The sequence below is a fragment of the Canis lupus genome, chromosome 30, assembly GCF_048164855.1.
Source record: "Canis lupus baileyi chromosome 30, mCanLup2.hap1, whole genome shotgun sequence".
NCBI lineage: Eukaryota > Metazoa > Chordata > Mammalia > Carnivora > Canidae > Canis > Canis lupus.
In genome coordinates this window covers 28101613-28127631 of record NC_132867.1, presented here as the reverse complement: position 1 = coordinate 28127631, position 26019 = coordinate 28101613, and the positions used below count along the sequence as shown (strand labels likewise).

Genomic DNA, 26019 nt, shown 5'->3' with positions numbered 1-26019 from the left:
CAAATGCAGTTAGGCCTACACCCCAGCTTAGGTACACTGTATGACATCAGAATCGTAGATACAGGTTATTTCTTCCAATTTTATACTATTGCCAGTATCAAATGTCTATGCTTACATAATCAACACTTTTAAAAATACATTTGAAGTTTAATTAGGCAGTCTGAAACATTTTTTAAATGTTACCTGCTAGGGTTAAGCACACAACTTAAAATTTTCCAAGTAATAAAACAAATTTTGGGGGTAAGTCAGTTTATTAATGTTACAACCCACCACCCAGACATATTTAAGCACAGAGCACTTAAGGAATTCAAATCCTTTGCAGAAACTGGAAGCAAGAATAAAAACCACTATGACAATACAAAACCATTGTAAATTTTTAGGTATTTTTCCCTTCGATATTTTAACAAACATGATTTCTTCTGGGATATGTTTAATTTTAAGTGAACATGATTTTACAGTTAGTCTTTACTTCTTTATTATCATTAATTACAGCCATTTAAAAAGCCATAGACTTGTTTCTGGAGAGATCACTTTTTGAAACTATTATAATACTCTCTCATAAAATAGGAGGTACGCTTGTGAGTTCAGTACTTTAGTTGTAGGCACAGCTTGCACATGTGTATCACTGATGTGGAACCACTGCCCTTTGGTTGACTGCATTTCAAAATCTGTCGAGAAAATATAAATGGAAAGATTCAAGTTTCATTATTTTTTGGTTTTGCCATAATCTGAATTCTAGAATTTTCCAAGACCTCTTACCTTGTGGAATATCACCATGGAGAACAAGATTAGAAAGATGACTATTTGCAGCTCTTGCCTTGGCATAGGCAGTATAATGCCCCGACCTCATGGTACCACTGTGTTCAACGACTCCGTATAACGAATACAGTACCCTTGTATTTTCCTCAGCAACATTCTTTCAAAGTAAACAGAATTCAAGTTAGTTCTAGTCCCATTTATAGATGCCTGTGGCAAGATCAATTTATGTGGAGGGTTTCTAACCTTTACTTGGAGAATGTAGAAATCATTAAGCCTGACCTCAACTACTATTTTCTCTACATTTACCCAGCCTGAGTAGTGAGTGTCACCATTCTCTGCTAAATCAGAAGCCAGAGGCCACCTGCTCAGATACTTAAATAACTGAACTTGCCAGTTTCCACAGGAGTCCTGGGTTGTGATAATGGCAAAATACCTCAACGGCTCCATCATTCCAGTTCCTGCCCAGACAGTAAGCCTTCTTAAGAGCAAGAGGATAGTGTTCAAGTTGTGTTGAAACCACCCCTTACACGTGTCCCCTAGACGTGCGGCTTCTCAAATGTTCACTTTCACTGTCTAAACCGTGGAGGCTGCTTATTCTTTTAATTAAGATCCCATATGCTATACAATAGATTGGTAACAGGGAAAAACGTTCTCCGAGCTGGGGGCCACATTCAGACGACTTCCACTTAAGTTCTCTTGTAAAAAATTCTGAATGGGGCAACATTGTCCTTCCACAGTTCTGGCCTCTCTTCAAATCTGTGGCCCCCTAGTCACTGAAGAACTTCATGTTTTACCTCAAATCCGGTCGGTCGGCTTCCTCAGGGAATTCAGTATTCAATATACTTCCCAGGACGTCTGCCGCCAGCCCATTTTAGCTGCCACACCCAGCACTCTACTGTGATGGGTCCTCACTCGGAACTATGGCTACAAGTCTTCCTACTTTTCTAGCCTCAGTCCACAATGGTCCCATTCTTCCACTTCTCATCTCACCTGTCTCCTCCCTCCAACCTAACTGGATCCTCCAGTCCTCATTTTCTCTGGCCTCATTTCCTGACCAAGTCTGTGTCTTCACTTCTCCTAATGGCAGTGGAATGGTAGTGTGAGCACAGCCCCTCCCCCACCCCCCCAGACCTACCACTGCTCACGTGACACTGCACATTAAAGCCGCAGAACTCGGACCACATGTGTCAGTCCTACAATCTCTCGCCCACCAGCAGCTGGCAAGCATACTGAGTGATGAGAAAACCCTACTCAAATCTACAGCAAACCCTTCCCATCCCCAAAGACAGCTGCCACTGCTAGGAAGCAAAATGACACAGCCTGCACATGGGTAAATTCACGGAGGACTCATTGGGATCCCCCCATCACTCTGATATGGTAACTTCTTTAGTTAGCTCCCTAGTTCCGTGGATTTCCTTCACAGAAACAGGCCCACACTTAACCACTGCTTTAGCCTCCGTGGATACCCCAGCCCTTTACTATTCTCTGCAGTTGACCTCACCTCCCACTTCAGGAAAACGGAGATATAATCTACCCAAGTCTAAATTGCCCATTCTTGGGAAGATGAAGTATCTCTCCCTTTTGTTCAGAGACAATACTCCAATGTAGTGTTGCTAAGCTCTTCTGGCCTCCAGGATCTTACTCAATTAACTCTCTTTTCTGTATCTTCAATTTGTAGATTTTCTCTTAGCCTACCAACCTTCTTAAGTCTCCCAGACTTAAAAAAAAAAAAAAAAAAAAAAAATCATTGATCCACTACTTTTCAACAAAGCCTCTGATATATCTGCATGCTTTATTTCCAATATTCTCGTTCATTTCTCAATTCATTGAAGTCACCAACGCTTCTTTAAAAATTTACCATGACCTCTATACCATCTAATCCACAAATACTTTCAAATTCTTTTTCTATGATACACTGAGGCCACCTAGTCCTCTCCTTGAAACTTGAACACGAGGCAATGTCATTTTAGGCAAACAATGGATTCCTAACAACCTTGTGTTTGAACTAATCCAACAAAAAGTATTTCTGTTTACCAGCAAAAGTGGCCCTGCCCCATGGTGACAATCTGAAATTACAATTCACCCTACCCACCAGCTCTGAAATACCTTTTGCGGAGAATTTTAAATTTTTAAATCGGGAGGGAGGACAGGAGAATTTCTATCATTTCAAATTCTGCACATAAAGTAAGCTATTCAGGTTTACACTGAAGCATTTGAAATCAGAATATAATACAATACTATAGCTTCTCTGTCCAAATTCTGCAACATGGAGATACATTGAGATCATTGGTAATGTCCTCCTCTTCTACATATGCCTCTTACATTCAGATGCTCACCAGAGTTGCCATTAAGCACCTCTTCTCTTTCTCCATGCTCTACACAGGATAGATTATCCTCAGTTTTAACCACAACCTATGTATTGATTTCCAAATCTTTATCTCCGAACCTAACCCCTCTGCCCTATGCCTCAGACATGGACATCCAAATGTTTTCCAAAGCCCCTTGAGTATTTCAAAAATAAAAGAAACTCAATGTACCCGAAACCAAAGTCATTATCCTTTCTCCACCTCCCAACCTGCTCTTCTTCCTGTATTTCCTACTCAGCTAATGGTACTCCTATCTACCCAGCTGCCTCGTCACTCAAGCCAGGCCTCAGGAATCATGCTCAACACCTCTTTTTGTGCCACCCGTAACCATCCATTTCAAGGCCTCTTCCTCATCTTACAGAGCCAATCCAATCATGAGTCTGGTTAATTTTATCTCCTGAAATATTCTTTCAATCTCGCCCTTTTCTTCCCCTAGGTGAAGCCCTCACCACTGACTAAATTAATTCAACAGCCTCCCGTCTGTTGAGGACAAGAGCAGCTTTCTCTCTAGTCTTTTCCTCTAAAATCCAGCCTCCATGCTTCAGCAAGTAACCTGTGTAATATACACATCTGGCTATGTCACCCCACTGCTTTAAACCCTTCAGTGGCACCCTACTGCATACCTAATAAAGCCCAAGTTCCTCAGCATGATAATCCTCCAAACCTCATTCCCATCTCCCTTCTCTGGTTTCACCTCCCAGTGTTCTCTAGGCTTTGTACTACTGTAAGCTCTACAACTGCTTATACTGCTAGTCCTCATCACATCATTTTATACATCTTTGCTCTAGTTGTTCTGTTTCCTCTGCCTGGAAAACTTTTTTTCCTCTTGATCCATCACACTAACTCTTACTTCTTTAGGTAGTGGTTAAGGTGTGATCTACTTCACAGAGCCTTCTCTGAACCACCAACATACTGGGTTAAGTGCATACCACCCTCCTCTGTCTATACTATATTCAACGATATTAAACTGAAATTAATATATCTGCTGATCTTTAGTTTTATACCTTTGGCTTCCAAGACAATGTCTGCCATAATAATATAGATTGAAAAAAAAATCACTGAACTGAAATCTAATGTTCAAAATGATTCATCCAAAAAAAAAAAAAAAAAAAAAACACCAAAATGATTCATCCCAGATCTCGATATTATAATGGTACAAAGATCAAAGACCCACTCTACTCAGTCATTCTTATCAACTTCTTACTTAAGTGAGTTACTATTGGGAGTATCTGGTAAATAAAGTATGATTTCCCTTTGGAAAGATTTTCCCAAAAAGACCACTCTCACTTACCTTACACTTAAGGGTACAAAAAGGAGCCAAATCTAAGATTTCCGGAAATTTTATGTGTTTGTTAACTTTACGTAGGTTAAAACCAGCCTAAAAAAGAGAGATAACAGACTGAGTTGTTTTCCTGGGAAAGCTATATACATTAAGTAAACTGTAGTCCCACACCAATGCACAAATGAACACCAATAGCCAACCCTAGTTCAATCTTCTCAGGAGACTCTTCTTTCTGACTACTAAATAATTTCTGCTAAGTGCACACAACACACACACACCAACACGTTAAGAAATCTGCTTTCGTGGATGCCTGGGTGGCTTAGCAGTTCGCGTCTTTGGCTCAGGGTGTGACCCCAGAGTCCCAGAATTGAGTCCTGCATCAGGCTCCCTGCATGGGGCTCCCTGCATGGACCCTGTTTTTCCTCCCTCTGCCTGTGTCTCTGCCTCTCTTTCTGTCTCTCTCATGAATAAATTTAAAAAAAAAAACAACAAAATCTGCTTCCAGAAATCTGGTTCAGCTGGTCAAGTGTCTGACTCTTGATCTCAGCTCAAGTCTTGATCTCAGGGGTTAGGGGCTCAAGCCCCAACGTTGGGCACCACACTGGGTATGGAGCCTACTTTAAAAAAAAAGGGTGGGGGAGCAAGCTGTTCCCATGAGAAAATTCTGTGTTTCTGCTCTAGCCACCCAGAAAAGCCAGATTAGATCAGAGGTTTTGAGTGCTTAAAACTCAGCAACAGCAGAATGCTTTTCCATGGAGCACATACTCTCAGCCTCCTTCTCTAAACAAGCTTAGTGCTTGGTTCACAGAGATCCACCCAATTAGTCAAACCCATACACCAACCATGGGAGGGAAAACATTCTAAAAGTACTTTGGAAATTTGGAGTTGAATTTAAAACTTGTACTGCTTACAGCAAGTCTTCCAGAAAAGACAGGGTCACCAAAATGACAAAAATCTGAGTTATCAATGTCTTTTTATCAAGGGTCAGTAAAAATAAGGTACTACAGACAAAACAGAAAAATACTACTAATTTTCTTAGGTGTGAAATACAGCTAGTAAACTGGATTTATTATTTTCTAACCTGAAAAAAAGCTTAGAGTAAGATGCTAATTTTACTCAAAAGAACAACATGAGTTTTAGTAAAACTGAAGAAAAATCGTGCCTATATTTCTCCTCCACCTTGACAGGCATCTTCAACTAAGCTTTCATCATGCACAGGTATATATTTCTTACTTCCCTACTTTTTTAAAGCTAGAATAAAGAAATAACAAAAAACCAAAGAAACACAGTAATATGGTGGGACAATAATAAATAAAGCAAGTGTTACATATTTAAAATAAATTTGAGGTAACAAAGGGGTACCTGCTGAAATCTCTTTAAATGAAGAGTAAGAACAGGAGGAGCAAGAGAAATTAGCATCTGCTTTTTGGCATTGGTATAAACACGTTTCCTTTCACCTAAAGAAAGAAATTTTAGTGTGAAAATCATCTTCAACTTCTAAAGCATTCACATTTGCTATAAAATAATTTTAAACATCTAACACAATTATCTCTAAACTTTCTGGAAAGGACCAGATAATAAATATTTTGGGCTCTGTGGACCAAGAGGCAAAATCAAGGACATTTTGTAGGTATCACTAAAGATTTCCACAAATTCCCACACATTTTTACTGATGTAATTCAAAATACAGCCATAACTGAGTAAAACTACTCTATTGAAGAGAAGACCGGAATTATTTTTGGAGAGATACCATTTAATTAATTGGGACTCAAAGTTAGTATTTTCTACCACCAAATCATTTCCAAATGTTCATCAATAAAAAACATTTCAAGACACCATACAAGAACCTGACTGTGGACAACAGTTTACCTATGTCTGCTCTAAAGCAAATACAAATGCTATAAAATCAACACAAATATTTTCTTATGTTGACGTGCAAATAAAAAGCTAGACCTTAAAAAGTTTCAGTGATTCTAGTAAGAATCCTTAGGAAACCATAATCCCTCCTTAACCCACTTACCCAAGCTCAAAAAGGGGGGGAGGGGGAGAGAGGAAAGGGAATTATCAATATTTTTCTGTTCTATATTTGATGAGACTAGGAGAGAGCACTGTCCTCCCAGCACCTTGCACTGGGCATGCCACAGGAGTGCACTGATGAGATGCAGTGTAGCTTCCTGCATGCAAGGGAGAGGAGGATCATCACAAATGCTGACCGGAAACTGAGGATACAAAGAAATAGCCATTATCTGTTAAAGACCTGTTGCAATAACAACCCAGTGGGATGATTTACCCACAGAGAAAGGTACTGGAGAGCAAACTGTCCCACTCTATCTGCTGTTCGGCCACCACAAGGTATTGGCCACTTCAATCTGTTTGTCCAACCTTCTGTTAAAATATTTACACAGGGGAGGAACTTACTTGATGCCATCCGAATCCTGATACAATTAAAATAGCAGTTTTCTACCTACGCCGCCCAAAATGTGCCCCTGAACACTAATTTCACTTTCAGTGAGAGAACGTAAGTACCTTTTATGTTTGCCTTTGGTCCACTATACTGTCTCCGCGTGCACACTTCACAAAGCAGTTTATTTGCATCTCGAAGTTTCTCATTTCGGGTGAACTGATATAAACAATGTTGGATGGAACACTCATCAGTATGGAAAGCTTCCCTGTTTGCAAGAGTACAGAAAGCAGTTTCTGGATCTTCGTTTACAACTTCATACACCTTGGTCCCAGGAGAATGACTCTCATTCAGAATCTCTATATTTATTTCATCAGGTTGAAGAGCAGCATTCAAGTTAAGGTTCCTGAAACCACTGGAAATGTCCACTTCTCCACTGCTCCCTTCTGTCAGATAGGCACCGTTTAAATTCCTAGTACATTCAGTGGGAGAAGATTCCAAAACCTCCAGATCATTATCCATGTTGACATTGTCCATATCTACTTCCTCTGTGGATTTTTGATTGTCAATTACACTTTCTATCATTTTTTCTTGGCCATTCAAATCTTTCTGGTTAACACAATATTCCTTATGTGTAATTTCCTCTTCTGAGATATGGTTAGATTTAACATCCACTTCTCCCTGAAGTGACATTTCAACCTCACATTCATTATCTTCAGGATGGTCAATGGTGCAGATATCATTTAAATGAAGAACTTTTCCTTGAATTTTTTGTTGCCTTCGTTGGTTCTGTGCAAAAAGCATACAACATTATAAAAAATGGGGGGGAGGGGGAGCATACATATACCACATCAGGTTTTCTTGATTATCAATCAAACATAAGTTTATAAGGAAGAGTGCACTCCCAAATTCTGAAAATAAAACTTCCTTTATTATCAGGGATGAAATAAATTATGAAGAAAGTTCTTTAACTGAAGGCAGGAATAAACCATCACCAATTGTCAAAATACTGTCACACAGGGCAAATAAAAATGTGCAAGACATGGTCGGTGTTCTAAGTGAAGTGACCTAGACAGAGTAGGAGCCTAGAAAGACACTGTCAAGCCCAAACAGCCACGTAGTAAACCACGTGGGGAGTGTGACTACACAAACAGCAGGAAGGGATGTGTCCATGTGAGTCATGATTATTGGGTCATGGTTTAACTGAAGGAAGAAAAAAGAAACTGAAAACAAAGATGCACAAGTACAGGACTGCTTTGGGCAGGATGGAGGAAAACATCCCAGGAAACAAATGGCCCCCAATTAGGAGGAAGCAAGGAAGTCTCATGAACAGAGGACAATAAAGGACTTCCCTCCTAAAATGATTTTATTTGCCATTTGCAGCCTACTCCCAAGTAAAGTAGGGAAAAAGGCATTTCACTGACACTCCCTGTCACTGGAATGCCTAAAGATGTATGGTAAAACAACAGTCTCCGTGAGGCTAATCTGTAATACCAGGAGGCCAAAGGACACAGACAGGACACAAACATTTTCCAATGTGCTTCAGCTACAAACAGTTGTAACATGAAAGGAAAACAGAGAAAGGATATAAGCAAATACTGCAAAGAAGAGGGAACACAGATGGCTCAAATATAAAAATATACTTTACTTATATTAAAATAAATGGAAAATAAAACTGCACTGAGAAAATATTTTCCATCTTTGAAACCAGAAATCCAGAAATTTGATAACACACGTCTGTCAAGGATAAAGAGAAACAGCAAGTCTCATTGTTGCTGGTGGGAATATAAATTGATACAGCCTTTGTGGAGGGCAATTAGGTAACATTGATCAAAACTACAAACGCCATCCCTCTTTTCAAACTGTGCCCTACTGATGACAAGGGTATAGGATGATTCACTGCGGCACTGGCTGTTATACAGTTAAAGACTACAAACAACCTAAATCAATAGAGAAACGGTGACATGAACTACAGTACATCTATAAAGCAGAATGCTATACAGCTGTTTAAAACAATGGAATCTTTGTGTCCTGAAATGGAGAAATCTCCAAGAATCTGAATCAGTAGAAACAAAACACAGAGTCCAGAACAGTGTGTACAATATTTTAAAAATGAGGGGGGAAAAACAAGACTACATATTTGTATTTTATCGTATTTTCCAAAACAAACTCCAGAAGAACACACAGGACACTAATGAAAGGGGTTATCTGTTATAAAAAGGATAGGGGTGGTGGAGGACTTTCATACTGTGTCTTTATATATTTTTAAGTTTTTGAAAGTCAATGTATTAAGAACTCAAAAAATTGTTAAAAATGAACTAAAACTCTTAAAAAGTTCTCACAAGTAGGGGTGCCTGCAAGGCTCAGTCGGTTGAGTGTCCGACTCTTGATTTCGGCTCGGGTGGGGATCTCGGGGTTGTGGGGACTGGGTCCTGCATGGGGTCAGTGCTGGGCGGGGTGTGGAGCCTGCTTGGGATTCTCTCTCTCCCTCTCCTTCCACCCCTTCCCCTACCCCACCCCTACTCTCACTCTCTTAAAAAAAAAGTTCTCAAAAGTAATGCAGGGTTAAAAAAAACGCACAACCTTTTCTATCATTCAGACTTCAGATTCAATAGTTGCAAATATAAATTTATAAAAATCATAGTTTTCTTCCTAGTTACCCACCTTGGCTTGCTTTTTGGCTTGCTTCTTTGCTTTTTTCTGTAAGTGCTTACTTGTTCCTGAAGGAATGTCACTCCTTTCTTTCATGTAACTGTCATTATCTTTCTCCTCCTCGCTCTCTTTATCTTCATCCTCCATTGTCTTTTTCAAATTTTTTTCATTTATACTCTTCTTACCGTTCTTAAAATACGGGCCAAAAATAAAATTTTACAACTACTGTTTGGTGAAGAGATTTCATGTTACCTAAATATTTTTCTACTCCTATTTCACACTGGATTTACTTTCCACAATGTTTGAAAATATATCCAGGACAAAACTCTTTCATCTCCAAAGAATCTAGAAAGCAATCTTCAAATACTGAGAAAACAAGCCAACAAACAAAACAGTAAAAAAGGCAACTTCACATGCCAGCAAAATAGAAAGGAATACCATGCATTTTATCAGATACGTGCTGCATCCCACAATAATTATGCCACTTTCTAAAAGCAGTTTCTGTTTATCGGTGATTTACTTGTCCCACTACAGACATTCCTTTTTATCCTTTTCCTTCTTTCCACATAAATGAGTTTTAGAGAAAGACAAAATAAATTTGGTAAGACTTTAGTCACTAAGTAATACTGATTAAAGGGACCCCGAATTCATATGAAGTTGAATAATGATTTATCCAATATTCATAACAGGTTCTCTTTTTCCAACCACTACTTGATTGGAACTGAATTAATATGACTTAAAACTGAGATACAGAGCATGTATGAACTGAAGACTGTAAAGGATTTGTTTTTAGTCTTAAATAATGAAAAAAAAATAGTAACTTTTAATATGAAAAAGACATTTCCCCAATATGCTAACCAATCAAGCTAATCATCTATAAAGAATTCTAAACACACCATCTACCTTCTTTTAAAATAAAAAAGCATTTACCCCAATTTTTATTCAAACCTTTAAAATTCTTCTATCTCAAATACATTTTAAAAAACTCCTCCAAGGCCTAATGTACAAACTTGGAAAAAGTGACAAGGCTTCCCTCATAAAATCTAACACAGAGGGGGGGAAAAATCTATAAATAGATTTTTATTTACAAAATATAAATATAAAAATAAATAATATTTATATATTTAAATATAATATTTATATTAAATATTTATATTTAATAATATAAAATATAAATAAATAAATAAATTCTTAAGTCTTACCTGATCATCTAAAACCGGTAGAGACAAATCAAGGAAAGATTCATGAACCAAGGAGACCTTAACCAACCAAAAAGAAAACGTAAAAAGGAAGGAAAAGATTCATTTTAGACATTATAGAATAAGATCATGGAGGGGGAGGGGTTGTTACATTTTAAATTACATTCTAAGGAAAATGATAAATTACACAGTGTTGAGGGCTTTGGGTTAGGAGAAATAAATTAAAATGTTAAACTAACTTCTTTCAGGTATAAGAAGTGTTCACAGTCCCAGGAAAGAACTATGCAGATTTGGGCAGTCCAACAAAGAATCCTTATGAACCTACGCATTTGTTTTTGAAAGATACAACTGATTAACTATACTCTATTAATATTAATGAAAAAATGGAGTCCATAGTACATCAACTTACAGTTCTGCATTCATCACACATGATTGTACTAGTTAGTTCACCACCGAAGATGCGGTCCACAAAACTTGGTACAGATTTTTTCTTTTCATAATCTAAAAAAGGGAAAAGAAAATTTATCAATTACCCTTATATAATTATTTGAATAAGTTAAAACTATTTACTTCCCCATCTAACCCTAAAATTTTATTTTTTATTTCCTATCCCACAAGTTTTCTCTGTTCATAATTACCATTTTATTTTTATGCTATAATCGGCAACATCTACTCTACTTTTGAGCATAACATGATTTAACACAATCATGTCTCATGAAAAAGAAAAAGTTCTTATCATAGATCTAATCAGTAGAAAATAACTATGCAAGTCAGTGAGACTTTCTATATATCAATACCCATGCTAGTAAGATGAACAGATGGGGCCAACCTGGATGGTAGTCTAGATCACTTCTAGATCTACCACTCTAATAATATTTAGCAAAGAACTCAAGAGAGAATGTACTTGCTTTTAAGCTCTTAAGACTGAACTTCATTCAAAACCAAAAAAACAAAAACAAAAATCAGGAAAATGTTTCAGACAAAATCTTCCTTTTAATTTTTCTGTTCCCAGAAATAATCTTGGTACGTTTAGTATAAGGTGACAATTTTACTACCTGGTCACCCAATTTTCTAAATACATGAAATGTAGAAGAGCCTTATTCAAATGGCAAGCGTGTCCATTTATAGAGAAACATATTTAATGACAGCGCCAGCAGGGCAGGATTCTCTCTGTTACTAGTCTGGCCCTAAAGGGCACGAAGGAGGCACACAGGTGCTACATATTGATTCTAAACTATGCTTCACAAGAATCCGGCTGGCTCAGTTAATAGAGCATCTGATTCTTGATCTCGGGGCCATGAGTTCAAGCCCCACAAAAAACATACAAAAAAAACCTGCACTTTACAATACAGTAGCCACTAGTCACTTGTAATGATTTAAATTAAAATTAAATAAAGATAAAAATTTAGTACCTCAGTCATCTCCGTCACATTTCAAGGGCTAAATGGCCACGTGTGGCTAGTGGCTACTGTATCAGACAGCATAAATATGCAAGAGTTCTACTATCACAGAAAGTTCTGTTGGACTAACCTGTCCTAAAATCTTCAAATGCCACACAACAGTAATAATGAAGTTGGCTCCATGATTAACAAACCAGCTACTGAAAACTCACATAGACAACTATAACTGACATATCACTGCTAATTAGAAATACAGTTGACCTTTGAACAACACAGGTTTGAACTGTGTGGGTCCACCTATACGTGATTCCTTTCAATAATTATGGCACAGTACTGAAAATGTATTTTCACTTCCTCATGATTTTCTAAATAACATTTTCTTTCCTCTAATTTAACTTTATTGTGAGAATACTGTACATAATACATATCACAAACAAAATTAATGTTACTTTACTGTTTAGATTATCAGTAAGGCTCCCAGTCAAAAGTGAGCTATTAGTAGTTAAGTTTTGGGAGAGTGAAAAAGTTATAAAAGTAGATTTCTGAGTGTGCGAGAATGATGCAGGAAGAGACTGGTGCCCCTAACTTATGCATTGTTCAAGGGCCAACGGTGTAAGCTTTTGTAAAATAAAATCATGATGTCATTTTAGCTCTATCTTTATAAATTTCACTATAACACTGCATAAAAATACACCAAAAGTTAAATTTTTCTAAAATATTCACCTCTGGAGTACTGAATACCTTTTTAAAATCAATGATGATAAAGAAAAATTATGTTAATAACTGTGAATTTGAAATAACATGTGCCAGCAATCTCGTCCTAAGATACAGAAGAATTCAACTATAGTGTGTTAGTTCAAAAAGTCAGACATTACCTTTAACTTTATTTTTTAGTTCTTCATCCAATTTTTCAGTAGAATTACCAAATGCTTTAAGAATTCCTTTACTCACTCTCTAAAAGTAATAAAATGGATATATATACACTATTAAATTTTTAAAGTTTTAGTTATTTTCCTTAGAAAATATGTAACCAAGTCAAAAAGGTGATCAAGAATTAGCTCCCCAAACTTACTGAATAAAATTTCTAAAAATCACATTTCCAAAATTAATTCAAGGAGCTAAAAAGAATTACAAAACAATCACTAATCCCTGAACATGGGCACTGTCTTACTTCAAGATTTTAAATCTATTCAAACCAAAGCTTTTCAGCACATGCACACCTCCTCAGAAAGACCACTGAAACATCATGTCCTTGAATCAGACCGTTTAAATGAGAGCTAAAGGGGACTCCGGTGCTCAAAGCCAAACACCATCATTACTGGGTGACCCTGAACCAGGTCCTCAACTTATTTCCACCCTAGCTTCATGGTCTGGAACAAGATAATGATTAACAGCATCCACTTCAGAGAAAGACTGTGGGGACCAAGTAAGGTAATTCACATGAGATTCTGAGAACAGTGCTTCACATAAAATAAGAGCAAAATAAATATTATTACTAGTAGTACTATTATTAATTATACTCAACATCAAATACCTTACTTTATATCTGGCCATTTACAAACATAACTATGTACCCTGACTCTTAGAAACGAACATACTTCCCAGACTCAAGCAACTGTGTTAAATCACACTCAGAGTAAGAGCCAAGAATGCACTGCAACTGGGAACTGCTTTAGGAGAAACATTTTCCAATACTCCAGAACTCTCCTGGCATAGGCCGGTACAATAGAAGAGAACTCCTAAAGAACAATAATACTCTAACCAGCAAGGAAAACAGAGCATCATGAAAAGGAGAACCATTTCTAATCCTCTTTATTCATTCTACTGACTAAAATATACCAGTTGAAAACACTGGTATAGAAAAAATGTTTAAATCCAATGGCCTCAATAACTAGTTTTCATTGTTTTAATAACCCTTAAGATGTCAAATGGCAGACAAGTTAATGAAGGTGGGATAATAAATTATACTGGTCAAACTCTGCTAACTTGTTGTTCTTCTGCTCTCATTCCGTCCAATAAATAGCGAAGCAGCTCCTGGCTGTCCTGCTGCTGATAGCCTTTAAACCGTACTGCTCTATAGAGAAAAAGAAGAAAAGAGAGAAAGGAAAACAATGAGTCTACTAAAATATGAAACTATTTTTATAAGATCTTAGGATCATATCCCAAATCTCAGAGTGGTTCTAGTTTCTCAAAATTTCCATTCAGTTCGACAAGACCCTTGGCAGATTTAATTTGCACATGACATTTTCATGTTTTTTAATCCAGATGCAATAAACCATGCTGTAATACATGTACTGAGTTGACTCTAATGCTATTGAGTTTTTCATATTATTTCTCAGCATCTTACTGATGCACTGAAAACATAATCAAAGCAGATACTCACTTTTTACAGACCTGAGAAAAGAGTTCTTTAGGTGTCACGATTCCCTTTTTGGTCTCTTGCATCTCATTAAGAAACTGGCTCATGGCTAAAGTAAGAGGGCCTGGAGGCTCAAGGTTTATTTCTAAGGGTTCCTGAATATGGGAATAAAAATTACTTTCTTCAGTCAAATTTTAGAATCATTCATGTTACCAAAATGTAGCTAGTCAACTTGTTAGTGTCAATGTTCTGGATAGAACTGTCCCATTTAAAACCTCAAAATGCACATCAAAAGATGTAGAAAGCTTCTGGTCATTGACTATTTATGAAGAATTCAGTTCTACTGTTTTCATTTTAGAACATCAGGAGCAGACCAACTAAGAATTTAAAAAGCCAGAGCAAAATGTGAGTAATAAACATGGATAGGATAAAATTCACTTTGCTACACATCATTTAAGTCACCCTAAAAGCTGTTAAAAATAATAATGCCTGCCTGAGGCTCCACACCTATCAACAGCTTTCCCAGGAAGGACACCTAACACTAGAGCACAGCAGAACATGGCATACACATAGCAAATAAATCTAAAGGCTTAATCTATTAGCCTGAAAATTTTATCTCAGTAGCCTAAAACAAAAGCAAACAAATAAAAATGGTGAAAAATGACAATTTTTTAAAATAATTTAGGATGTGGATATTCAGAGAGGAAAATTACTGACTGTAAAGAAAAAAGTACATACAGTGAGTGCCAAATCAGGTGGTTCAATTTTTACAATTGTTCCAGACATTTTTACTTCTTTTAGCAGTTCTCTCAGCACCGGTGTTTGTGACAAATTCTGGAATACAGCATGGAAAATAAAAGGAAAATTATTTAAAAGCAAAACAACTCTATTTTGTCACTCAAATATTTAAATAATTCAAGTATTTCTTAAGTCTCTATTCTATCAAAACAGAAAATCACTATCAATACTGCAGTTTTCATTGTATCCACCTTAGGAAACAAAACTGTAACTCCCCACTTTATTTGGCCCCTAAGTACTTCGGTTCAAAGCTTCCTCAAAACAGCACTGCCTACTATGCAACATTAAGTAGCTACCTTACCACCACCAGCACTTGTAACTAGGTATTTGTTTCTATACTAGGTTACCCTGTGCTTCCCCCACCGCAGTGCAAGTTGCTTGAAGGCAGGTGCTGTGTTGGTTTTTAACTCCAATAGACCCCAGTGCTCAGCACAGTGATTTACTGTCATGCAAAGTCAACACTTCCTTAAGTATTCTTCAAAAACCCAGAAATGAATTACTTGGGGGAAAAAACTTAATACTAAAAGTAAAAAGTATGCAAAAACATCCTATAATGTGAGGGAAAAGAATTTTTGAAGAGGGAAACAAAATTAACATTGGCACCTGCATAACTGCATTGAAGAAACATGTATTTCCCAAATTACTGAGTCCTTTCACAGTTATTTGGGAAGCAGAATTCGTGGAAGGAATTTCTTTAGTCATGTTTTCCTTTTTCTCTCGCTCTTGTTCATTTTTGCTCTCCTTTTCTAATTTTTTATTTTCAAGTTCAACATTACCATCTTTTGCTGCTTTAAAAAAGGGAAGAAAACAAAGACTTAGCAAAATGTGTAATACAACTATAACAAATGCAAAGTTATAGTTGGGACAGAGTATTAGACTTTGTGAATTTTTATCTAACATCATTATCCCCAGCTATTTCATTTTAAATGTTTTCTAACAGATATAATTATCATCACAAGAGAAAAACCAATAAAAACACTCAAAAGTGATGTAAGCATTAGTTTGACAAATGAAACCAAACCGTGTGTGTTTGGTATAAACCTTTTTTATTGCATAAAAGTTTTTTGTTTGTTCATTTGTTTTACAAATGAGCACATCCTACTTTATGAAATTAGAGTATAAAGTAATCAAGTAAAGAATGTGGACCTGAAATAAATTTTTAAATGAATGGGTGAAAAATGAATCCTGAAGTTAAAAACAAACAATTCCAGCTGTGCAGATACTTCTGTGACCGTAAAAATCAAAACAAGCTTAAAGCAGATGATGTATGCCAATCCAATTAACTTAATTATGCATGAAAAAAAGCTGAGAAATAGCTAGCCTTCACTTTTACATCATCCAAACACAAATGTAACAAAACAAATTCAGTACAAGGCAGGACCATCTCAAACCCCCTACAGAAAGGGCATCCTGGTCATTACTTACTCCAGACTCATCATCACATTTGACTAGACTGTTTCTCAGATTCCCTTCTATATCATATTATAACAATCTATAGTTCCATTGTTTTTATATTCCTAACCAAAAATAGTTTCATAGTTTGAAATCAACTATAATTAATGTTATTCAGTTATATATAATGCTCAGCGGTAAGTAAATTTATCTAAATAGATACATAAATTAATATTACAGAATACATAAACAAATGATTTTACCTGATTTTGGAGTTGTAATGCCAGCTTGTTTTCTAACATAATCAACCACCTGACCCAATCTGTTTGAACTACAATACTGGACCTCATCATCACATAGGTAACACCTGTTTCCCAAAAGACCACAGAGAAGAAAAGTGACAAACTGACAACCAAAAGAGGAGATGAATTATAATTCCTGGAACCCAAAGTGAATAGCCACCAAATTATTCTGTTAAAGAAACTGAAAATAAAAATCTGTGTTTTCTTGAAGAAGACAGACTATCCATGTTAACTCTGGTTTACTATTATAGTAAATTTAGTCAGAACTGTGGTTACATATAATAAATACATATAAAAACCCCAAATACTTTACTGAAATGGCTATTTACAATCTGAAAGTCGAAGTCTTTCCTACACATATTTCAAAGTACAGGCCTATATCGTCAAAATTAAGACGTTTTACAATAGACAGATGATGTTCACTGAATGCTGCTCTGTAGATATTTTTTAAAGATATGAAAATGTGTTTTGATGATGTTATAAGAAATATATGTACCAGCCTGACATTTATTCTCATGCAAATTCACTGCAAAAATCTTACTATATTCTCAGTTCATCTGAAATTGGTTCTCAGTGTCCCAATTTTTAAATAACCCACCACATGCCATTTAAAATAACCCACCACATGCCATTTATAATGCACCGCATGCCATTTATATCAAAAGCAAGAAAAACAGAAGGGTGAAGACTCATCTGTCTTCTAGATGCTACACTTTCTATGTGCATACAATAATACTAAGTTGAAAGGTTCTCAAATTCTCTAGCCTTCTGAAAGTGATGTATTTAAACAAATCCTACAAAAATGTAAACCTTCTTCCTCCTTAAACCCCTCCATTCTCCAATATTTCAAATACTTACCAGTCAACTGACAGGCATAAGAGTTATTAAACTTACCATACACTCCAGTTGTCCAAACTGAGAACCAGACAATGAGGTTCAGATCTTGGTGTCATATAGTGCTTCAAGGCATGCTGCTCCTGAGAATCTCTGCCACAGCCCTAGAGAATAATAATCATAAACCTCGAAGCTATGAAAGTTCACCAAGAGAATTCATTATCCATAATGCACAAGCAAGGGACCTGAGAAATTCTGTCATTCTTACAATTTTGAAAATAACATGGTGGACTCTAAAGAGGGTCCCGATTTTATGAAAACCTAAACATGAATAGGCAACTGAGAATATCTAGCAAAGAAGGTATTCAGGAACCATGCACTCAAAGTACTCTTCCTCTCCAACTTGTCCTTTCCAGTCCCAACTAAATCATGCTAATGTAGCCATTCACTAGGTCTAGCACAAACCACTTAACAGCTTCTGAAGTATTTTTCTGACTTCAACTTCTTTCTTCACATACATATCTTTTTGAGTTTAATGGTATCTAAAACAAATTTCCACTCACACACTCAACTTAAAAATTATGAATTGCTTTTAAACTTCTAAGTAACAAACCTGATACCATCTGACCTCACCCTATCTTTCCAGGGTTAATTCTCATATTGTCCTATTATCAAATCCCACCCAGTCTTCAGGATCTAGCTCAAAGGCCACTACCTCTCACAAGCCTTTGGTCATCCCCCCCGAGATGAAGAAACACTGTATTCTTACTGTAAGCTAACTCCTACAAAATATGGGATAAATTCCTAGTGGCATTCCTATTTTCTACTTCATATTAAAGTTGTTACTGTTTATAGCCTTCCTCCCCTGGACTATAAATCCTGAAGACACAAAAACAAAATTAATCTTTCTATTACCAAAAAATTTACCAAGTGGAAGGAGGTCAGTAAGCATTAATGGAACAAATAAATGGGAGATTTTCACTTATTAGATGTTTAGGCTTATTCATAAAAGAACAGGACCAGATTCTCTGCCTTTTGCTGGTTAAATCTCTGCTGTAAAATATACCCTCACTATGTATCTATCTGAATCAGGCCATCAACTCCCTTGGATTGCACTACGGAAGCGGTCCTGTTTCTGTGATAGCTAAAACTATATGTCAAAGGGGAAATGTTTATCAACAGCTTCTAACCTTTACCTGTGATATCAACACTACTGATCTGATTTATCCCATTCAACATTTCACTCTAAAATAAATATTAATTTTGAAAAAAAAATTTAACATCATTTGAGATCATTTGAAACATAAGAATGAGATGACCTGTCTTAAGATAGCAGTTGAGAATCACTTGCTTAGCAGTGCCAAGGGAACAATAGTGAAACTGTCTTACCCTTAGGAACTAGATAGATAGCAAAATAAAATTTGTAATAGGAAGTGTATTCTGGAAAATCTAAAGTAACAAAACGTATTCATTCTCACCATATATAGTTAAGAACGACAGTGAAAATCTAAATATGTTCTTTGGAATGCCTGGGTGGGGATCAAGTCCCACATCGGGCTCCTTGGAGGGACCCTGCTTCTCCTTCTGCCTGTGTCTTTGCCCCCCTCCTCTCTCTCTTTCTCATAAATAAATAAAATCTTAAAAAAAAATAAATCTTTGCTATTATTCAATTTTTTTAAGCCAACTGAGCCACCCAGGGGCCCCAACACTCAAATACGTTTAAATTGTCGGACCACAGTGAGATAGCACTATTTCCATCAGAATGGTTAAAATAAAACACTGTGACAATACTAAATGCTAGCAAGAATGCAGAGAAAGTTGATCACTCATATACTGCAAGGAGGAATATAAAACATCATGGACACTTTGGAAAACAATTTGGTGGTTTCTTAAAAACTAAACATTCATCTAATGTATGACCTAGTAATTGGACTCTTGGACATTTTTTCCAGAAAAACGAAATCATAAAAACATGAACACGAATGTTCATAGCAGCTTTATTTGTAATCACCAAATGTGGAATGGGAGCAGCCTAGATGTCCTTTAACAGAAGAATAAACAAACTGTGGTACACCTATAGCATGAAATACTACGAAGCAATAAAAAAGAACTACTGATAAACACAATTTAGATGACTCTTCAGGTGATTATGCTAAGTGAAAAAAGCCAATCCAAAAATGCTGTATACTGTATGATTCCATTTATATATAATTTTTTGAAGTGATAAAATTTTAGGAATATGGAATAGATTAGTGGTTGCCAGGGATTTGGCAGGGGAGATGGCAGTAGGGGTGTGGGTATGATTTATGCATTATTTCTTATACTGCATGTGAATCTACAATTATCTCAATAAAAAATTTCAATTTAGAAAAAAATAATTCTCTGCCTCACCTTGAAGCTTCATGACAGGAATGCCTTAGCAGCCCAGTTGTCTGACATACAAATTTAACTTGCCAGCAATAACAGGGAAAAAGGCCTGACCTCATGACCATGGCAATCCCTGTGAGCTGTTCTGCCGCCTAGACACCCTCCATCCCCCAACACCAAGGTACTCATTCCCCCAGCTGCCACGAATGAGGCCTACTGACAGCTCACAGCTCAGTCTCCATCCCCAGGAATTATCCTCAGTGGAACAGAGCTGCCTTGCCCACGGTTAGTCCCCCTTCCCAGGGGCATCCCATACCCAGTGTTTAGTCTATCCACAAGTACAAAGGCCTGGCCCCTTGCCTTAGTTCAGGACATCTCTGAAGACCAGAATTCACTGTGGGATCAGCTGAGGCCCTTTAGCACTGCCTCTTACTTCAACTTCTCCCTCTGCTCAGTCTTGCCGCCCTCTCTTCCTGGGGATAGTACCTGAGAACACCCCACAGTAAACCACCGATACACACCTCGGTCCCCAAAACTGTGCCCCAGGGAATAGGGCCTAAGTCAGCTGGTAGCCTACTCATCCAAATTGTGGTTTTACGTAATACCTTCTAAAATTAACACAAAGAGTTTTACAAAATCCCATATGGATCAAAACCTAAGCATACCTGATGGCCACATTTAAGACATAGCCAAACTGAAGGGTTTTCTTCCGTTTCTTCTTCAGATTTATCTTTTACTTTATTGTCCGTCTTACAATCTTGGCAAATATTCCATTCCACATTCAATAAAGCCCTTTTCAAATTACCTTGTTCCAGTCCTTTTCTAATGTGTCTGCACATAGGTTCTATTAAAACAAATAATAAAGAAGCGTGTAAGGTAAAAATGACTTTCTGCAGTTAAACTCAAAACTTATTCCTCATTTGAACTTCAAAAATTAATTTACTACATACACAAATTGTTAATCTGAAATCTTAAATTTGTATGATATTTGAATATTATGATTATGTGAGAAAGAGATTATATACAAATTTGAAATTTTGGTTTTCTGAAGTCCTATGTATAACCATCACCATTCCAAATTCACTTCAATTTATTTAACTGTTTCCCTTAAATTAAGGCCTTTATCATATTAATTTAATTATTCTCTTTAGCTTAAAAAGCTAAAAGTTCATGAAGAAGGTCCTTCATTCAGTCAGCAATACAACTACTGTAGGCCTAGCACTGTGGTGGGGGCCAGGGAACATTAAAAAGACCAAGTCACAGCTTCTCTCTTTGAGTAGTATTCTGGCAGAAGCAGATAAATAAACATGTAAGAATCTCCAAAACGTTAAAACAAAGAACCTCCAAAATGTGCTATAGCAATACAAGAAGGACTAAAATCAATGAAGATTACCTAGGGTAGGTAACATCTGTACAGTTGTATTAACACTAATAAAATTTTCTAGTATTAAGTACTATATGAGCCTGACATTGTGCTAAATATTTTTGCATATGTGACCTCATTTAATTCTCACATCTCCCTAAAAGAAAGACTATCCCTAATGACAAATGAGAAAACTAACATTTAGTGCCCAAGATTACAGAACTACTAAGTGGCTATGCCAGAATTTGGACTCAGGTCGTCCTGACCTCAAAGCTCACACTTTAAACTATGAATTCAGGGACTAAAGAACAACTGAAAAGGTCATATCCCACAAACAAAGGTATGGGGATATAAAATGTCACAGTGCATACTGTCTCTTCAGACTGGCAGTCACACATATGTAAAAACAAGCAGCTGGACCTGAGACCAAAAATCCCATTGGAACCAAATCAGTAAAGGGCTTCACAAGTCACTCTAAAATGCTTCAGTTGTTTCAGGGACCCAAGAGGTTCAGAAACCAGTCAAGTGGCACATTTAGCTTATGTACAATGAACTTGCACCCAAGAAGATAAACGCAAATGAGATCATATAAAAAAAAACTACTAATTCCCAGCAGGTGGTCAAAGAAACACAAACGAAGTACTCTTTTATTTCAACTAGACAATCAACAGATATTTACAAATGAAATTAGCCCCTGTTGATAACATTAAGGGAAATAGGTACTTTATTTCACTGCTAGGGGGGGCTGTACATTAGTAAAAAATGTTTGAAGGGCATTTGGCTATGGAACCAAAAGAGCTTTGAAAATATTTATGCCATTTAATTCATCAATTCTACTTCTAAAATCTGTACTAAAAGGATAACTGGATGTGCAAAGAGATTTAGCTACAAAATTGTTTACTATCATTCCAATCATATCACTGAAAAGTTACAGATTATCTAAATTTATAACCATGGGGAAGTACCTAAGTAAATTGTGAAATGTGCACTCATGGTCCTTTAAATCAATGGAGTATCATGCCATTAAAAACGTTGTCAAGATTATTAAATGACATGTAAATATAAACATTAAGTTAAAATGCAAATTGCAGAACAATAATGTACATTTTGATCCCATTTGTAATATTAAAATATATGTCCATTTAGGGATATAAACAGAGCTTTAAAGATTCAATTGGTGAAATATACCTAAAGATTCAGAAGAATCATCAATTGGAACAGTTTTTCCCTTTGTCCGTTTCTTTCCCATGTTGGCACTTTATGGATTACTTACTGACACAAAATAACAATCTAGAAAACAAGATAAAGTTAGCTTGACAAAAAAAAAAAAAGTATGTTTTATACTTCTCTAGGAAATAGTAACTAAGCCACATATTTTACATGTCTATCACACTTTATAATTTACAAAGACTATTCACATTTTTCATCCAGTTTTCAGTAAGAACTCTGAAGTAGATAGGATAGTATTACCCCTCGCTTTTCATAACTTAGAAAACTGATTCTCAGTAGTTTTGCAATGAACGTAAAAGTTAGGAAAGAACGTTTTCTTCTTACACAGATCTTAAAAAGTCTCAGCACATTATACTATTAGGAATTCAACTTCTCACTACATAAATGTGGAGTGGTGGTGGCATTTTGAAACAGGATAATGTCCCTTCCTTCTAAGCTATCTTGCTTAGCTCTGCAGTCTATGCAAATTAAATTGATAATTTCTCCAAGAAAAATTTCAAAAAATTCTGAAGATAATCTACTAAATGGAGTTAGAAAATTTACAAATTCCAAAGCTAAATATAAAAAGTGATCCACTGTTCCACATTTTCCATACCAGTATTCCCTGTGGGTTATTAGCTAACTGAGAATTTATTACAAGTGCATTCTCAACTGTTTACACTATTATATTACTGCCAAAATCTTTTTGGAAGACTATGACAAACCTAGCTGCACAACAAATCTTCTCCTCCTTAGTCAACAATTCAAAACTAGAAAACATGAAAACTGTTGAAAGTATATAGATCTACCTACCTTTAAATAATGATTTGGAAAACTTGTACTTCACATCAAAAGCTCAGTGTCAACATCACCTAAATGACTGTAATAGTTACTTTACCTGGGATGCTTATTAAAATTCTGATTACCTAAGTGGAAAGTAGGACCTGGGAGACAGGTTTTGAAAACCCTTCCCAATTAATTCTGATACTCAGCTGTCATCCTGTCCTGGCTAAGGTTTTAGAATTATCCCTCTTTTAGCTCTTGATTGGTTAGTGTAAGTGAAGTTAATTCAAAAAGATGTATATGAAAAAGGAGTACCACATCAAGCAACTGTTAAACCTTCCAAGGATCATCTAAAATGTAACAAGGCTCCAAGTTAACAAAATAAATGAGTTAACTAACAACAAACAAAAAACACAAAGGATATGGGTATATATAAAACTAGGGTATATTTTAAGTAAGTTCTGTCACCCTAAAATAACATGTTATGTAATTTATCTTCTCTAGAATTACAGATTTTAAGGGGGAAAAAAATAGTACCCAAGTTCTTGCGTCCAATCCAACTACCTCTAATCTGTGCTGCATTCCAGTACTAGATATTCCTTCTAATAATGCCATTCTCATCATATCCATGCTCCTGAGCTATGCACTCACGGTCCTTTACAAAGTGTCCTCAATGCTCTGGTAATCCTGATTCTCATTACTTCTCAGCAAAGAACCACTAAAGTTCCATTCTAATTATACACTGCTTTTGATCTTCAAAGCCTTTTCATAAGCATTATCTTACTTGATTTTCACAATAACCCTTTAAATGGAGAATTTTGCTAAAGGAAAAAAAAAAAAAAAAAAAAACTCAAAAACAAAAGTGATGGAAGACTACAGGGCGGCAGAGATGGAATTAAAACCCAGCTCTTTCGGTTCCAAGACCACCACTCTTTGCATCCTCATCAAGCCAGTCTCTCCAAAAACACCTTTAAGCCTGTGATCTCTAGCTGGGAAGGTTGCCTCCATCTATCCAAATCTTACCAATTCTCCAAAATGTCCATTTCAATGAAGCCTTAGGCAACCGTTCTATTTTAAATAAACCTCTCAACTGAACTTCCCCAACCTTTATAAATGTGCACTATTCACTTTGTTCCCTAATCCGATGGGCTACATCTTAAATTTTGGATCTGGACACCTGTTATTTCTCTATCTGGAATCTAAAGTTTTAGGAGAAAGAGGCGGTTTCAGGCATCACTTCTGAATTGCCAAAAAGCATCTATCTAACATAGCGTCGGTACATACAGAAGTACTTCTCAAGAAATACTTCTTGCATTGAAACAGAAAGAAAGAGCATAATAGTACCTGAGACATTAAAAAATAAAAAATAAAAAAAACGATTATAAGGTACAAAGGTAGGTATACCCTAAGAATGAAGCAAACAGGTTCCGGTGAAAAACAAAAAGGTAACGAGTGAATTCGTCCCCACTAGCAAATCTGGTCTGAGGACTGCAGTAGCCCAGCCTCCAAAGAAAAACTTGAAAGACTGATTGTAACTACTCCAGGGAGAGGACGGTAGGGGCTCGCTTCAGAGCTGCGGAAAGCGCTGCAATACATCGTTCGCGGCTGCAAAGGGCATCAAAGGAGTCGAGAAAAGAGACTGGCAAGCACCACCAGCTATAAAACATCATCAATAAATCTGTGAAGTTTTTCAGGTGAGTCGACAGACGAGAGTCAGCTTCTCGGCCAAGTGACTCTTTGCAGGACTCCACACAAAATTTAAATCGAAGCTGGTCTTGCCGGCTCGCGTAACTAACCCGTTCTCGTCCCTTCCCAGCCTTCTCATGCCAGCTCGAAACCCATTCAAAAAAAAAAAAAAAAAAGGAAGAGCGTTCGGAAAAGTTTTGTCAGCAGGTCTGAAGTGCGGCTTTCAAGTTCGGCGTAGCCCTGACCTACCCTAGTTCCCTGAACCGGAGAGATGACAGACCCGGCTTCTCCTACTAACCCCCACATGGAACCCAACCCCAACGTGTCGGGGCGCTCCGGGCCGCGCGCTGCCTGCCACACCTCCCCTTCCCGTCCAACTGCTCCGCACCCACGGGGGAGCCTGGGGGTCCGGGGTCGAACAGGGCGCCAGCACCGACAACTCATTGGCCAGCTCCTGGAACAGACAGGACATGAAGCCAATGAGAACGCGGTACCGGGCCGAGGCCAGGTAACGTGCTTTGGGAAGAGGAGCCTTCGGGAGGAGAACGAGGTTAAAGGCAGGAGATTCGGGTTCTCGAGACGCAGGACATCGTGCCAGCGCTGACTGCGAGGCAGTGGGAACAGAACTCACCCACGGCGACAGCGCCCATAGCTGCACCCCCTAATGGGCCCGCGGGCTGGGCAGCCAGCTCCGTCTTCCTCCCGATGACGGAGAGAGAGCGACAGAGCAGAAGCCAGATTGACCCCCAGAAAGCAACAACTTCCGGTACGCGGCATTATGGGAGGTGGCTAAGCCCCGCCCCCGGGGCCTGCGGCGCCGACGCTATTTCGTTGGCGCCTGCGCGCGGTTCCCTCCGGAAGTTCAGA

The 26019-nt window shown here is 37.2% G+C and overlaps 1 protein-coding gene across 10 annotated transcripts; it reads right to left on the bottom strand.

The window, feature by feature from the left end:
• Window positions 1-232: 232 nt before the first annotated feature.
• On the bottom strand, window positions 233-25939 carry USP16 (ubiquitin specific peptidase 16). Of its 10 annotated transcripts, none has more exons than XM_072806660.1 (18): window positions 25784-25938; window positions 22663-22764; window positions 20777-20955; window positions 17805-17908; window positions 16872-16975; window positions 15820-16004; window positions 15157-15252; window positions 14443-14573; window positions 14046-14133; window positions 12935-13013; window positions 11069-11160; window positions 10663-10719; window positions 9473-9649; window positions 6934-7597; window positions 5770-5864; window positions 4417-4503; window positions 760-916; window positions 233-668 (listed from the first exon to the last, which is right to left on the bottom strand). In XM_072806660.1, the coding sequence occupies exons 2-18, from the start codon at window positions 22721-22723 to the stop codon at window positions 544-546; spliced, it is 2481 nt and encodes an 826-aa protein (XP_072662761.1). In that variant the 5' UTR covers window positions 22724-22764; window positions 25784-25938; the 3' UTR covers window positions 233-543. The 10 variants fall into 10 exon arrangements, with proteins under 10 accessions (XP_072662761.1, XP_072662765.1, XP_072662766.1 ...); XM_072806664.1 differs by having other exon boundaries at window positions 15820-16001; XM_072806665.1 differs by lacking the exon at window positions 25784-25938 and adding an exon at window positions 25402-25601 and having other exon boundaries at window positions 15820-16001.
• Between the last annotated feature and the right edge of the window lie 80 nt (window positions 25940-26019).